Raw genomic sequence first — 17276 nt, 5'->3', positions numbered from 1 at the left:
GTTCGTCCGTGATTTGAACCGGGGGGAACAAATTACGGCAGGATCAGCCTGATATTATTTGTATCCCACTGTAACTTTACTGCATAAAGAGCTAACATGTCCAAAATGTCAGGAGCACTTATTACAAGAAGTGTTTGTCAACTAAAAATGAACATTGTTGGATACTGTTTGTCCATGATTTGGAGAGCCCAGCGCGTGCTCCCGATGCAGGGAAAACTATTTGCAGGGGAGACCTACCTTGGCACTTGTGCAGGTGAAGCCAAAGGGAAGATATGCTTCACCATATTTTCTAGTCTTTGGCTTGGAAGGAAGTTGGTTTGGAAACATATTTGGCGATGCTTCATCTCCTGCTTTGCGTTTGTGTGGGAGCCCCGTCAAAAACCTGTCCACAGTGTCCAAGCGCTCTTCTTTTTTTTTTTCTTTTCATACCGCGCCCCCCCTGCAATGGCTCTGCGCCCCTCCTAGGGGGCGGGCCCCACACTTTGGGAACCTCTGCTTTAACTGAAAATAGTATTCATAGATTCATGGGATTCTTAGATTCCTTATCTAGGTTTTAGATAAGTGACAGATTAGCAGCCCGTATGTGTCATTTTGTTACACACATACTCATACCCTTGATGTCACACAAAGATGCACAGATGACAAAGAAAACGAGTTTGTGTGTGTGTTCTTTGGAATTCATCAGCTTAAGGGAGGCACAAATATAAGAGGAATCATTGAGAACACACACACACACACACACAAAGCACACTCAGATACAGCCTAGAGTTGAAACAGAAAACACATCTGTCTAGACTATAATCTACTTGAGTAAACAAAGTCTCACACTGAAGAAGTGCTAAAGACTGAATCCGACAAAACTACCTAAGTACGACCTAAGAACAGTTCACACAGGTAAGATGAACAGTCAAAGCTTTCTATAGTGTATCATAGAATTATTTTGGCATGTTAAACATATGTTGTACCATCTGTTTTTTTTCCTAGTATCTAATTTGTTTTTTCTATATTATTTTCAATATTAAGGAATGGAAGTAAATGACCAATGCATTTGTATCAATCCTTTTCAAATCTAAGTAAAATATGACGTCCACTATCAAATTATCATATGATGTAGTGCTGTTGTTAATAGCGTTAATCTGTTTAATAAAATATCAAACATGATTATTTCCACTTACTTTTACTGTGTAATAGTTGCACTGCTTTACATTAACTGCAAATACAGTTTCTGTGCTTGATCATATTCTTTTTGTCCCAAATGGTTGATTCTTTTCAAATTGTCATGACCATTGATGAGAATGGTGTAAACATTCACGGGCAGTTTCCATCAGGATTTCTTTTTCTTTCAGCATTACCATCCTGCCCTCCTGCTCAACTATGACTACCAAGCAGTCAGTCATGCTTCTGGTGGTGCTGGTCCTCTCCCTCCCAGGTCTGATTCATAGCTTTAAACCACTCTTCAACTCAAATTCTTTCACCCACCGTGAAATCACACGTATAGCAGTCCTTCGAAAGACAGCAGAGGTCTGCCGAGATATTGCTGCTTCTAAAGGACTGGACTTCAATCTGATTGTGAGTTAGAAACACAGCAAGAACAGTGATCCATCTGTGCTTTGCTTAGTGTTTAACACTACTTAAAGAATGTACGTTATTCTCATTCTAATGTTGTTGAGTGGAGAAATATATCAGTCAGCCACAACATGAATTACGTTCTTCTTCTTACAGTTCAGTGTTGTGCTATAAAACCTCATGTCCTACTATTCATGTTGGTGTCACTTTGATACATCCATCTGCATACATAATAAGAAAGATCCTGTTGGATTGTGCTCAAGTATGTCCAATCAACAGAGGCCACACTGCTGCCAGTGGCCTCTGACCCAAATTAGTGGTGTCACCAGTGGGACCTGCACTTTATTACTACTATTACGCACAAACTACTTTGCTGGTCATAATTGCTGATGATGAGATAAGACTACTCTTACCTTTAGTGCAATAGTTAGTACCAATTTTGGTTAACATGAGAGTAACATATTTAAGGAGTTGTAATATACAAATTTGTTGTCTCCAGATTGATAACAACTTGTCAGCTGGCAAGGTGCAAAAGGCCTGTTTGTCTACAGATGCATCCACCATCAAGTTTGAAACTGCCATTGCTTCTATGTACCTCAGCAATGCAGCGGTGGATGTGATTTTTCTGCTGAGTGCAGCGCGCCATTTTGACGATGAGACCTTCCAGGGAGGAAGGGATATCATCACTGAAGGTACCTCAAAGCTTGTCAATAATAATTTAACAATTAACATAATAATGTTATACTATGTTTACCTAACTCTTGTGAATACAGATCTATAGAATTCAACAGCCTAATGAAAAAAGTGTTTAAAATTAGGGTTTGGTAAATAACAGAAAATCAAAAGAACAAAAACAGAAATCTAGAAAGAATTTTTGTAACATTTCTCATTAATTTCAACAAGGTTTGTAGCAATTCCCACAAAAGTCTTACATACTTGAAAGTTCTATATCTAGGGAAGGAAAGTGATGTAACAGATTACTTCAGCACTCAACAAACAAGACTTGTTTGTCAGTTGGAACTGCCAAATTCAAACAGAAATCTTGCAGAATAACAGCTTCAACATTCACACACACACTGTAACACTCTGCTTTGAGTGGATAAAGACTGGTGATGTAATGTTGTAGTTCAGGTTTTGCAGTGCAGGCTACACTATTGCAGCTTGTATCTAATCTGTTGTATTTTAATAATAAGGTGCATCTGCGGTGAAGGCCCATGCTAAGATAGAAAACTATTTCAGAGGGAGGTTGACTCTAGGGCAAATCTGTCACACTCTACAGGTACTGATACTTAATTTACTAGTAATTTGTTAAGAATGTTATATGACAGCACAGTATAATTAAATCAAAATGCAAATGTGATATTCTTAATTTGTTTCATTTTCTGTATATCAAGGACTTCTACAGCCACAGTAACTGGGTAGAGCTGGGAAATAAAACTCCATACAGTGCTCTGATCAGACCTGACCAACCTCTTAAGAACCTGGCAGGTAGGCGCCCTCCACCCACTGTCTGTGTTTAGAGATGAGAATTGCAGTTTAAATATGATCTAGATTAAACTTGCAGTAGTATTTGTAATGTTTATGTTTAAAATATAAGTCAATATTTTTTTTCTTTGTTATTTGATATTTCTGCAGGACGAAATACTCCAACTTGCAGAAGTTGTGTAGGAGAGAACTGTACTAACAACATTCTGCCTGATGTGCTGGACCAGGGACTTCTGACTACAGGATACTTTAACCTAATCTTCTCATCAAAACCCACAGGTAACTTGAAGAAATCATGTCTTTTGATGTATTATGATAAAGTCTTTGTATGTTTTCAATATCTCTTGATAATATGATAAAATGTTATCCCTGTTCGAAGGTAAATGCAGTCACGGTGGATCTGCTGATCGCACAAGCAGGAGGGATCCAGTGGGCGGGATCAATAAGGATACACTTGATTCTAGTCATGGCTTCCGTCACAATGAAGCAGCTAATCTGGCTATTCATGCCACCATGGAGCTTCTGGAGGATGTCAGATTAGCGGCTGGAGACACAAACTTCATGAGGTAAAGCTAGCTCTCAAGTGTCACACAAGAGGAAACAAATGTGGGGAAAATGGAGCTAAAGCACAGGATAAAAAAACCCCACTAAAGCCTGTGCCTCCTGCTTTTTATTGAATTGATCAGGCGGAGGTATTTCTGTGCATGGAGCTATATTTTTCTGATACAGATCAAATACAGATGTTGTAGACTGCCACAGTTTCTGACCAGTTTCTAGTGGCCTCTATATTAGCTTCAATCTTAGCTGACAGAGGAGTGTCAGACGCTGTGGTCCTCTGTTGCTGTAGATAGCCTACTTCAAGATTAGAGGTGTTGTGCATTCAGAGATGGTCTTCTACATGATGAGTGTTTATTTCCTTCTTATTCACCTAAAGCACTCTGGTCACTGGTCTCTTGTAACCTCTGACATCAACAAGACATTTTTACCCAGAGAACTGCAGCTCACTGGATATTACCATCTCCGTAAACACTGGAGATGGTTATGTGGCAAAATCAAAGTCGATCAGCAGTTTTCTGATGCACTCAGACCAACTTGTCTGGCATCAACAACCGAGCCACGTTCTAACTCACTTAAATCACCTTCCTCTCCTTTTCTGATGCTTGGTTAAAACTTAAGATCATCTTGGACACGTTCACATGCCTAAATACATGGGGTTCATGCAATGTGACCTGATAGTTAGATAGTTGTGTTAACAACAGTTGTTCCTAATAAAGTGGCTGATGAGTGTATTTTTTTTCCTGCCAATGAATTAGGCATCAACGAACTCATAGTTTCAAAGAAATCCCTTTTTTAATATGAAAATATGTAATTTGTTTTTTTTTTCTCATGTTTGTTTCTACAGACTGATGGGCCTCTCCCAGTCTCCTGTGTTGTGTTTTGTCATAGACACAACAGGAAGTATGAGTGATGACATTGATGAAGCAAAGAGGGTTTCTTTTGAGATCATTGACAGAAAAAGGGGAACAGGACAGGAACCCTCTGGTTATATATTGGTACCTTTCAATGACCCAGGTAGATCATTTACAGGCTGAATTTGTGCTTTATTACGTAGAAAAGATGTTGTTTGAAAATAATCTTGTATAATAATTATCACATTATTATAGACTTAAATTGGGAGTTAATTTTCTTTGTTTTTTAGTCTTCCATATGAATGAGAATATAATAGCAGCTGTGTTTGTAGCAAATCTTTAACAGAGCAAATGCATCACTTTGAACTTTTTTTTAATGTTATGTATTCTATGTGCAGATTTTGGACCGATAGTTATGACATCTAATGCAGACGTCTTCAAAGGACAGATGAACAGTTTGACTGCGGAAGGAGGAGGAGATATCCCAGAAATGGCCTTGTCTGGACTGCAGGTGACAACACAATGGACTGTTTTCTACTTTACACAAAAGTTTAAAAACATCGTATTTTATTTGGGAGAAAAAAAATTGTAAAGTATAGACACAGTATTATCAAAATGACCTTTTATTATTAAACACGTGTTGTTGAGGTGGCCAGAAATCCCACTTTTCACACAGAGTGTATTTTTTATTTTTATTATTAATTATTAATTGTTGATACTTTGTCCTGTCTTTCATACATATAATACTGAAGCTTGCACTGACGGCAGCTCCACCCTTCTCTGAGATTTTTCTCTTCACTGATGCTCCAGCTAAAGACACCTATCTGAAAAACACCATTATTGCTCTTATAGAGAGCACAAAATCTCAGGTAAGAGTTAACTTTGTACCATCCTTGCTCTTATCTCTCTCTTTATAAATGACTATGTGCCCCACACACCTGTATGTGTGTTTTTTTCTGTGCTCCACCCTCCTTTCCTTTTCATGTCTTTCATCGTCTGTCAAGGCTGTCAGGCCTGAAAGCTGCTGCCTCTGGCCTGGCTCATTGATTATCATTCGTTTTTCATCTTCATTATCAATAAATGTTTTCCATTCACACTTAGGCTTGTGGTCTTTGATAGTCAATAGAACGTTTACGATTTTTTTCCTCATGCTTGCAGGTTACTTTCATGCTCACAGGCAGTGCAGCAGGTCGACGACGCCGCAGAACATCTCAAAATGTGGCTCCACGTGTAATGAGTCGATCTGCTGTGCAGTTATACCAAGACCTAGCTGAAGCTTCTGGAGGTCAGGCCATTCAGGTCACCAAGTCAGAACTCTCTCTGGCTACCAGTGTTATAGTAGACTCATCAGCCAGCGCTGTGGTAAGACATCGACCAAGAGAATCATATCTGACTGAAGATCACACGGTGTGAGTAAATGTGATGCGTTTCTCCTTCTTCTCTTAGGTGACAGTTTTTCAGGCATCAAGAAATCCTGGAAGGCCTGACAATTTTAATTTTACTGTTGATGGCTCATTACAGAATATAACAGCTTACATCACAGGAGACTCACCTCTCACCTTCAACCTCACCAGCTCCACAGGTTTTGTCATCAAAAACGTCTGTTTACTCTGTAGCAAATATGATAGAAATGTAAATTCATATATGCAAATTGAATATATATAGTATATTATTATATTATATCTATATAAATATACATATTATTTATTTATTTTTAATTTAATGAGAAGGTTCACGAAACACGTTTTCTGACAATTATTTCATGGTTCAGGCTTTTAATTCTAAGGCTCTATTTGATGCATTTGTTTTATTAAACTTTTACTTCTTACACAGTCATGTTGAAAACGCCTTTATAACTGTTTGTCCCTCTTCTCCAGGTGTATCTCAGACTTCCAGTCAGTCCAGTGGTCCTTTGGCATCCTTCACCACAACAGGAAACTTGCGTCGTTTAAGCCTCAACACTGATAATGAAACGGGCCTATGGCAACTCAGTGTTAGCTCAAACAACCCCTACTTAGTTAAGGTTACAGGTCAGTATTATGAAAGCTGATTTTTAGGCTCTGAGTTACATGGAATGTTTTAGAAAATAATGTATTTACTAGGTCTGTTTCTACTATTGGACTTACATATTCCAGACCTTCTGATCTATTTTGTGTATCAGGTCAAAGTTCCGTGAACTTCATTTATAACCTTGTCGAAGAGCATGAGGGAGCCCATGGGGACTTTAGTGTAAAAGAAGGACGTCTTATCTCAGGTCAGGCTACTTTTATGGTGACTGTTTGTTCATTTTTATAGTTGAAAAGTTCTTTTTGTGGTAGACAAATTTTCTACATTGTCCACAGAGTCATCTTTCAATCAACAATCATTTGTCTTGAAAAATGTGTTACTCTGTGTCCCAAAAGTTTATGTTACATCATGTTATAGTCAGTAAAGTTCAACCTTAACTATTCTGTCCTACAGCTTACCTTTTTTATTTGTGCAGATTGTGTTTCGCTTTAAGGCCATGTAATACTGATACTCATTTAGTTACCTTTCTCTCTTCACCTCTCTTTTAGGTGGTAATGCCAGCATCTTGGTCACTGTGACAGGAAGTGAAACAGTAAAGGTCACTGAAGTCACACTTTTTGACAACTCAGGTCCAACAGAGGTCAAAGGATCATTGCAGGTGTGAGGCTATCTATCTGACAGATAAGGCTTAGTGAAAGTTGGGGTCATGCATTAATCCCAAGTGTCACCAGCAAATCTACAACACAATGACTGAAAAAGAAAAAACGATAGTGTTGCATTGGTCCAATAGAAATCACGAGCTGTGCATAAACCTCAGTGAACTGAAGAAGCATTTATTTTAAATTATAATATTACTACATAGTACAGAGATATTCTTGGCATTTCAGAGCTTAATTAACATTGTGTGAATTTATACAGCAGAAGTTTAAATTTTAATTAAATGAAGGCAGCTATTTTTGCCACACTATTTCATGGCAGCTAATTTTCAAACCTTAAATACATGAATGTCCTGCTGCAACATCCACAAATAGCCCTCGCACCTGCCCTTCCCTGCAGTAAAGATGTTTTTATTGTTTAGTTACTGTTGATCTGGTAACAATGCACGTTGCTCCTTCTTGTCCCATGCAGTCATTAGGAAGCAGCGATTTCCTGGTGACCTTTAGTGGAATCCCAGCAGGTGAATTTGTGCTTATCCTGAAAGGAGAGGACAGCAGCTCCACTTCCAGGTCCACTTCAAGCAGCTTCCAGAGACAAGCATCCACACAGATCAAGACCTCCAGCATCTCTGTCACTGTGAGAACTGTTAATGTGTGCTTTCCGAAGAATCCTTAACCTCACCATAAGTAAACTGAAAGATTTTTTTTAAAGCTTTTTAATAGCCACATACTTAAATAAGTCTATAATCATAAACAGCATACATTCCTACTGTGCTTCTTTCAGTGTGAAGTCATGTCATTATGCATCAACATATTATTGTCAACAACCTTTAAAAAGAAAAAAAATCATTCCCCTGCTCCTCTCTCTCTCTCTCTCTCTTCTTGTCCAGGCCCAAGCCAATAATACCAACATCGAGCCGGGCACCACTATCTCCATCCCCTTCACAGTCGCTGCAACTACTGATGGAGTTATAACTGACTCTGCAACTGAGACATTTACAGTGCGAGTCAGCAATGACCGCAGTTACACGTCCACTTCACCCAGCAGTGTTACTACTGTAGCAGGCAGTGGAGGTAAAGCCAATGGCACCGTGACCCTAACGGCGCCATCCAGTGCTGCATCAGGAACAGACGTGACCCTCACTATTGAGGCAGAAAACGCCGCTGCCACCGACATCAACTATGTAGTTCTCAGGTTTTCTGTGACTGCTAAGGTAAGTGGCAATGGTTATAATATTTTTCAACATTATTCTTAATTTTGTAATAATTAATGCTCACATACATAATATATCAAAAAGAAATACATATTTTTGTAATTTTTATTTCAAATTAAAGATAGAATAGAATAGAATTCAACTTTATTGTCATTGCACATGCACAGGTACAGGGCAACGAAATGCAGTTTGCATCCATCCAGAAGTGCTTTAGCCGCGATATAGATATATTACAATATATATTAGCAATAGTATAGATGTGTAAGTATATTACAGAAATGGGTCTATTATGGTATGTTATAATGTACACGGTGTGAAGTATGTTATGAATATTCTATAACTATAAGTATGTACAGGCTGTAGTGAGTACAAGCTATGTACAGGCTATGAACAGGATATAAATATGAAATAAAAACTATACAGAAATCTGAGATATACAGTTATACAGAAATGTGAACTATGCAAGTTATAAACAGTTGTAGGATTGAAAAATTATCATATGTACAGAATGATATTCACACAGAACTATACAGTAGTGCAGTTAGGATAATTGTGATAGTGATAAAGTGCTAGTGGTTGTGGGTGTGTGTATGTTCAGTCCATGAGTTTAAAGATGCTATTAGATTTGATATTGTTCTTTGGCAGTTACAGTAAGGCTTTATGTATCATACTTCTCTTCTGTATTATTGATGTTAAAATTGTTTGTCACGGGTTGCTAGACAAGGACCCAAATGCAGACTCATGAGTCTTTCTTATTTATAAGAAAGACACATGAGAAACACATCACAAAAATGACAAAGGAAGAACTGAGGATATTAACAATCAAAGAATGATTAGGTGAATGTGGAACCGGTGGATAAACAAACAATTGCAAACAATCAAGAGTGAGATGAAGAACTAAATGCCGAAATGTGAGCGTTTTCAGCACGATTGCAAGACAGAGACTTAACAAGAACTGACACTGACATACAAATTGAATTATTGTTCTTTTCTTTTTATCTTTAAAAACTGTTGTGACCCATACCTAATCTAGTGCTTTTCATCCTTTCTATATTTCTGTCTCCAGGTGACAGATGTAATCCATCCAGTTTGCCAGGTAGTCAACACATCAACCTGTGATTCTACTTCATTGCTTTGTGCTTCCTCCCAGTGGGAGTTCATCGCCAATTTCACTGATGGCATCAATGGAACTGGCATTGAGAGTGTAACCATCCGCCAAGGGAATGGTACTCTGAATATGAGCACAGTGGTTGAAGCAGGGGGTGAGAATATTACGCTGGTTACCTACACTGCCTCCTGCTGCTCACCGATCGTAGAGCTGACTGCTGTAGATAGTGTAGGAAATGTGGGGACATGTGTGGGACAGGCTAGAGTGTTTACCACACCTCCTCCTACGACACCTACCCCCGTAACTACAACTACCCCTGCAACTACAACTACCCCTGCAACTACAACGACTGTTGGGACTACAACAACTGCCTCAACTACATCTGCAGTTCACACAACGTCCACTGGAGGGCAAACTTTGAACATATCAGCCATTATTTGGCTCACTGTTGTGTTCTCTGTACTTTTGAAGTAAAAGAGAACAAATGGAAATTGCAGTGTATTTGTAATCTGTGACATATGAGCCAAGTGACCCATCTTTGATTGTTGAGCTGAACTGGCTGTGAAGCAACACACTGAGAAAAGTATCTTTTAATACTAAGAACTTCTATTACCCAGGCATATTTTTGTGTTCAAATTGTAAACACTTTAAATACATCAACTTTTTGGCCTGTTAATTTTCCAGAATAAATTATTATGTAGTAAACAAGATTATAAAGTGATTCCACTACATAAAATCAGCCTTAATGTTCTCTCTTATATTTCTACAGACAGTCTTTGCATAGGTGGAAATACAGTATCAAATTCTTTTCAACCTGTCCACTTAACGGAGCAATTTCTTAGTTTTGAAAGCTGCTTTTTCATTCCACAGTATCATGTAAACAGCCATTACTTCCTTTTCATACCTGCTACTGGTATCTCTTTCTTATCTCTGAGAAGTCACCAATCCAGACATCCCTTTCTTTGTGTGTTACCACTGAAGATTTGTAACAACCTACTGAAATAAAACATTATATATATAAGAACACATACATATAAAAAAATATTCACTGTAATTAAAATGTAAATAAATGTGATTTTAATCAATTTACAAGTATCAGTTAATTGTCTCATTATTAAAGAGGTTACAGATTATAATGGTGTTACTGCAGTCATTACTGGAGAATTATTTTATATTTTACTTACATTGAAAACACGAACAGATGTGAACTCATTATTTCTCACAGCTTCAGTGTACCATATTGACTGGATAAACCTTTTTGCAGTTTTCCAGAAACAGTTAATTCCTTAAAATAGAAATCTTTCTTGTAGAGGTTAGTTTTTCTAGGAACTACCTGGCAACTGGACTAAAGCACAGGAAAAAGTTCCAGTGACAAACCAGGGAAAGCATCTGGATTCTCACTGTAGCACCAAGAAAAAAAGACACCATGATTTAATATGTTAGAAGTGTGCTAAATTATTTTTGAGTGGTTTAACTTTGCCTCTATATTTGGATTCCAAAGCATATTAATAATGTAGTTATTATTACTCAGCTGGAGGTCATTTTACAATTACAGTTTTTTTCTTTTGAAAGTACTCTGCAATATTTTGGTTATTCAACAATGCACCAATAAAGTTGAACAGTATGATTACACTATTACACTAACAACAATCTTACGCTAACATACTGCTGAGTAATTGCTGCTTTTATTGATGATTTTTAAAAGTACAAGTGTGGGGTTTTTTTACATCTACTTAAAATGAACATCATAAGTAATGTATAAATATACATAAATGGAGTCATGTGAAAAAGAAAGTGTTCAACTTTCAACTGTAATGTCAGTCAAATGCATCTGATTAACTGCTCATCAGCGAGTGTGAGCACCTAAATGAAGAGCAGAGGTTTTAGTAGTTTACCCATCTGGAGCATACAGGTGTGTGTTAACTGCCACTTGTCTTGTCACTACTCATCATGCACACCACAAGATTTGTCAGAAACTAACAACAACATGTCAGGACAAACACTTCAGACAAAATGTCAAGCACAGTGGTGTAGGGGTGATTATTTGGGCCTACTAAAAAAAGAATGGATACACATTTGTAATAGCTAATAAAGTTTATTTCAGAAAAAAGTAAAGTCATAATTACAACAACCAACCAAATTAACCTTGAACTGCAATAAAAATATAACAAATGCAATAACAGTATAAGTGGAAGAACTAAGAGCAACTTCCAGCAGCTAAACAAGAATGGCACTCCTGGGGCCTGTGTCGCAAAGCACGATTAACGAAGAAAGTTTGATGAGCCAGAAACGTATCGACACATACTGCAGTACACTGAGCTGTGCTTTTACTCAGTGACAGATCCCAAACAACTCCATGACTCTGCTTTGTGACACAGGTCCCAAATATCAGGAGACAGCACGACAGCCTGGCCGAATGCAAACTGCATCAGGAAGAGGGGAGGAGGAAATGCTTGGTCCTCTCGACAAAAGAAATGGTGATAAACTCATTTTTAAAAACATTTTTCTCTGAACAATACATCATCACTAAATCAAAGTACAGCAGGTTTACTAGATAAAAGAAAACAGAAGAGCCAATCAACCCTCAATAAACATGGCGAGTAAACATCAAAGCAGCCACACCACTAAAAAGAAACGCTTCATTTTGTTGTACAACTTGGAAAATAATATTGCCCCGCAGGGTCATCAAAAGCAACCGGAGTCAAACGTGCACCACTACGATGAGGAACTTTGATACTTAACTGAGAAAAGTAAACATAACCAAATTCAGTATGCTCAATAGATGACAGCTTCATTGATTAGACACATATTAAGCCTAGATCTAGAATAAAACAGACATTTGAATCCATGTCTGTGAAAATGCCATCCTAATCACACAAACACAAAAGAGTAACCCTCTTTGTCTGCTTTAAATCTGTAAGCACATTCATGTCACATCAGTAATGAAACTTTGAACAGGTTCAATATAAGAAATCTACTATATTACTCATTAACAACAGTATTTACAATACCTAATGTGTTACTCTTTTAAACAGAGCAGAGCTTAATGTTACACAGTTGGATGTTTTGCATTTTATTAATAGCCCATGGTAGATCGAACATGTCCCTGGATCTCTTTGTTCCTGACAAGAGAGGTGGTCAATACCAGAGTTGTAAGTATGTATAAGCTATACATAACAGATCAACAAAGGGCCAATAACCAGAATATAGCATTTGTATCCTCAGAAGGCAAAGACAAAAGCTACAGTTACAGATAAATGGCTACAGTTTTTTTTCTGTTTTTTAACAAAAGCAAGTGAGAAACTGTACAAAATATTAACAATATTGTATGACAAGACCATCGAGGATCTTCTCTTTGACCTTCTCTCTCTGAAGTTAATATGCTGTATTATGGGACTTTGGTCCAACAAACCCAGCAAGACAGTAATGTAACACATTCCTTCATTGTCAAATAAGGTGTCAAAGACTGGAAAGTGCAAAATGCATTGCGCTGTAGGTTAGTCATCGCTTAAGGAGGGAGGAAAGAACAAATAATTTTGTTTACTAAAACATAACAAGTTAGCCCTGTTACTTGAATATCTGGTGGTGTCATTTGATATGATGAATTTGATCTGAATATGTTGTAATTCAGCTACTTTATGTGATGTTTTATCCCATTTTTAGTCTTAAATGCAGCATTTGAGCCAGAAAAGCCGGGAAAGAAGAATGCAACGGCATTTTGTGTGTCTGTTGCTTAAATATAAGAGTTTGGTTTACACACATGTAGGTAATGATTTAATTCTGCATGCAGAGGCACTGAGTTCAAAGAGTTTATAGGCCTACAGAGTATATTCTCTGGACATGCTTACATTTCACTTCAAATTTGGATGTTATATTTTACAAAATTAGTACAGACTTCAAATGTAAGCATTCGTTATTCCTACGTGGTTCAATCACCAAATATATCAAATCAATCCATTTACATTATATCCATCTACTTCATATAATATATGGTGTGAACAATCCATGCAGCATTTATAAAAACCTGTCTTTGATTAATACCATTATTTTTTTTCCTTCACAGGACAAATTGTTGTCCTGTCAGTTTTGGATGGTGACTAAGTGGTACAAGTCACAGATAATGGCTCACTACAAATGACACTTGTGTTTTAAAACTGTTTTCTGCCAACACTGGTGAGACAAAAAAGTAAGCACTTCTGCAAATACTTTGCACCGAATGAGGCACATACTCAAGTCAGCTTGACGCACGTGCCCTTCTCCTCCAATCAAACACTGAGTTACTACTACCTCCACTATGCACAAAACAAAAAGAAAAACCTCCTCAAAAATGGCCTTGTTCCTGCATGTGACGTAAAAGTGATTCGCTGATTTGATCAAAAAGGATCACATTTATGTCACATGTGATGTCCAGCATTAGTTTCAGGCAACACTTGACTTGGTTGTAATGAAGTACTTTTGTTGTACTGAGCTCTCAGTCAACTTCAGTAAGATATATGCAGTAATACCTTTCAACACTGCAACTGTCACGTTAAAATGACAAATGCAGTAATAACAACAGCTTATTCTGAACATGACTGCTAAGATGCAAATGCTCCAAGGTTTCTGATGTGTAAACATTTCCAAGGGTTAGGTAGACTAGTATAGTACAATAGTTACTGTATTATGTCTGCGGAGGTACAAAATACACGTGTTTGGCAATAACCAGGGAGAGAAACACACAGTACAATCCCTGCATTTGGAGTGCGTGCCAGATAGAGTTGGGGAGACCTGAGGTGTATACTCTATGATTGTACTGCTATTGCATCACTTATATTAATGGAGTTTGGAAAACAAAGGAATGGGCAGAGTCTGATCCAACGACTAATTTGGACGGCTCAAGAAACGGGAGCATCTTTTATGAGGGTTCTCGGCTGTCTTTTCATTTCAATGTATGTTTTTCTAACAAATTACATCTACTGTGCTACTCTAGTGCATGTCAGTGATTACATTTCTAATTGTATACACGACGGCCATTTTACAGACTGAAAATTCATTCATTTGCACATGTTGTCAAAACTATTAAACACCAATGGCTCTGTGGTGTTAAGGCAACTATTCAAAGTTCGACAGTTCATAGCCAGCCTTTCTGGTTGACGATAAATACTAAGGAAACAATGCCGGGAATTTATTCAGAAGAGGTAAAAAAAAAAATTAAAAAAAATCTGATGATCTTTGCTTTAATTAAAGACCGTTGGAGGTTGTTAAGATTAAATGTGGCTGGTTAGAGTCACAGGAAGAAGAAGCCTGCCACGTCACAGTGGCTTAGCCTACAGCTGCCCTGGATCGTATCAATGACACTGATGAGGCTTCTAGAGTGATTGTTGTTTTTTCCAGGATTATGGCAATTCATTGGATATGGCTAAGGAACTTGACTGTCTTGGGCACTGGTGTTTGGAGGTTAGGCTAGTCTCATTTGGGCACATAAGACAACAGGTACTGGGAATAAGTAAAATAAGGGGTAGGGAAAGAGATTCCAAGTTCTTCTACTGGTCCTCCACTTCAGCAAGCTCAGAATTAGAGGGCGGTGTGGATGGTTGGAGGTGGTTTGAAGTGGGTAATGGACTTAAGGTTGAGCCCTGGGGGACGTCGCTCGGAGCTGGGTCAGGAAGGGTCAGGGTTTCTGGGGCAGACTTTTTGCGGGGTCGGTCCTTGGGGACAGAGAGTGACTCAGGCGCATCGGTGCACATGGGTGTGGAGGGGGCGCTGGCAGGGCCAGTGAGGGCACAGGAGGACAGGGGTGTCTCGCTGATAGAGATCGATGGGGGAAACATCCCAATCTTCTGGTTCGTGGCCTCCTGGATGGCGCGCTCAAACTCTCTCACCTCATCCATCGTCATGTCTGGATCAGAAATTTTTTTTTATTAAGACCAGTGACAGAAAGGTGGATACAATTTTTAAGCCTTTGTATAAAATGTAGAAACATTAAGCTGGAATGTGTTAACACAGCCACAGGCATACCTAGAAAATGGTAAATGGTCAGTAAAAGACTAAAACACAAAACAAACCACATATTTACAAAAAAAACATGGATAACATGAATTTTTTAGGAACCATTTTTTTGGAATCATAACTGTTAGTTCAAATTAAATTTCGTTTTTTGGCTTTGTGAGTGAATAGTTTGACTCAGAATAAGTAGATCCATGAGAACATGTAAAGTCAGCTGTGAACCCTTCAGAGGAAAGTCATCATCAGTTTAAATATAAGAAAAGAGGAGCAATGGAGTAAAAAAAACAATGAAAAAGACACATACGCTTGCTTTGTCATGGATCTCTATGTCATCCAGTGAAGATGCGTTTGTTGTGGAATGCTCTTGCTGTTCATGGCAAACTTTAATGTTGGTTTTCTCATGCATTTTTCTCTCGTAATCCCGCACATCATCCAAAGTCATATCTGGAAGAAGGGGGGAGGGGTGGAACGAGGGTCGAAATGTTGGTAACTCTTCTACAACGTGCTCCAATTGAGAGACAGGTGGGGGAGCGAGAGCGTTAGGTGGCAAAGGCAGGCTTTTTTCGAAGTGAAAGCTTTAGAGGTTAAGCTGCCAGCTTCCCAAGACCCAAAGAGTTTGCGAGATAAAACCAAACAAATCCGAGGCACACAAAGAGGAAAGGACTGATAAGGTCAAGGATGTTTCAAGACAAAGGAAAAGCATGAAGAGGCTGGATCATTGCAAGCATAAAAGAAACACCTGCAAAACCAATTCCACAGGCACAAAAAAAAGAAGTCATTCCACAGTGAACAGGTTTTAGGAGTATTAAAAAAGTGCAGGCTGCTATGGTTTTAAGGTTAGTGGTTATAGAGAAGGGGAATGTTTCAGGGCAAAGACAATGGGCTCATCTATACGCCCTACAGTTAATGTGCTGCAGCCACTTATACGAGCAAACAGAGCTGCTTCTTGCACAACCACAAAACTGACAGAAACAGACAAAGGTAGCTTTCATGTTTCAGTAAGGACCACACTCGTCACCAAGGAATAAATTACCACCTATTCCTTTACTTAATTACAACCAGCCAGTCAGATGCATTGCACGCATTTTATTTTGCTGATACTTTGTTTCAGTTTTAGAATACGTTTGCGAATACTGTTTCTACTCTTTACTTTTTTTTGTTGCATCAACTGGTACATATGAATGTCTCCATTATGAAACATGAAATAATGCGGTTTAAATATATTTCTATTGTGCAGGTCTCAGTTGAAACAAACTTTGACCATGCTCAAAAAGTGCTTATTATTAGTGGGTTAGTGGTGAGAAGAGGCTCCATGCTGTAAGAGAATAAACAGGACTAGCAGTGGCCGGGTTAGCTGAAGGCCGAATGACTGTTCATGCATGGCAATGAATGAGGCAGTAAGTAAACTACAGTGATCTACAATGCAAAGTACAAGAACGTGTCAAATGCAAACATTTGTTAAACTATGGCTGTGCTACCACTGCATGTAGCACTGTGCACTATTACTTAGACAAGTAAACTAAATATTTCAATGACATAAGTTCAGCAGTGACCTACCTATCCACTCATCCACCCAGGCAAAAGCCTGCCTGTGTCCCAGCAGCAGCACATCCCTAACCACCTGTAAGAAAATCCAAAGATGGTCTGAAGTCCAGAAAAACCTTATAAACTAACACATAAATAATATAAATAGCCACGCTTACAGTTTGTTAATATTCAATCCATTTACCAACCATAAGATAAACATGTGCTGTGATAAGTTGCAAACATTCATGTATGTTTCAGTTATTACTATGGCAATTTACTTCATCCAATAAAGTAGAACAGAAACAAGTGGTCTTCTTTG

At 38.2% G+C, this 17276-nt stretch overlaps 2 protein-coding genes across 4 annotated transcripts in view; one reads left to right on the top strand and one right to left on the bottom strand.

The window, feature by feature from the left end:
• Positions 1-514: 514 nt before the first annotated feature.
• Positions 515-10490, top strand: LOC100700958 (von Willebrand factor A domain-containing protein 7). Its single transcript, XM_003458322.5, has 18 exons — positions 515-894; positions 1347-1569; positions 2066-2258; positions 2760-2845; positions 2961-3054; positions 3202-3330; positions 3431-3617; positions 4454-4623; positions 4859-4971; positions 5213-5329; positions 5619-5822; positions 5907-6042; positions 6338-6490; positions 6622-6714; positions 7016-7125; positions 7596-7760; positions 8014-8337; positions 9404-10490. Exons 2-18 carry the CDS (start codon positions 1375-1377, stop codon positions 9917-9919), a joined length of 2985 nt encoding a protein of 994 aa, XP_003458370.2. The 5' UTR covers positions 515-894; positions 1347-1374; the 3' UTR covers positions 9920-10490.
• Positions 10491-12029: 1539 nt separating this feature from the next.
• LOC100700691 (phosphatidylinositol transfer protein cytoplasmic 1) overlaps positions 12030-17276 on the bottom strand; it is a 71813-nt gene continuing 66566 nt past the window's right edge. For 2 of the 3 annotated variants that reach the window (XM_019359708.2, XM_019359707.2), the window contains 2 exons: positions 16988-17051; positions 12030-15323 (listed from right to left, as the gene is read on the bottom strand). In XM_019359708.2, the coding sequence (XP_019215253.1) occupies positions 14968-15323; positions 16988-17051 (420 nt within the window). In that variant the 3' untranslated portion in view covers positions 12030-14967. Of the gene's footprint in view, positions 15324-15734; positions 15875-16987; positions 17052-17276 lie in introns of all 3 variants that reach the window. The other variant, XM_019359709.2, reaches the window with a different exon arrangement.

Source organism: Oreochromis niloticus, linkage group LG6, assembly GCF_001858045.2.
Source record: "Oreochromis niloticus isolate F11D_XX linkage group LG6, O_niloticus_UMD_NMBU, whole genome shotgun sequence".
NCBI classification, from domain to species: domain Eukaryota; kingdom Metazoa; phylum Chordata; class Actinopteri; order Cichliformes; family Cichlidae; genus Oreochromis; species Oreochromis niloticus.
Note: the sequence above shows the minus strand (reverse complement) of the source record. Positions and strands in the feature narration are given on the sequence as shown.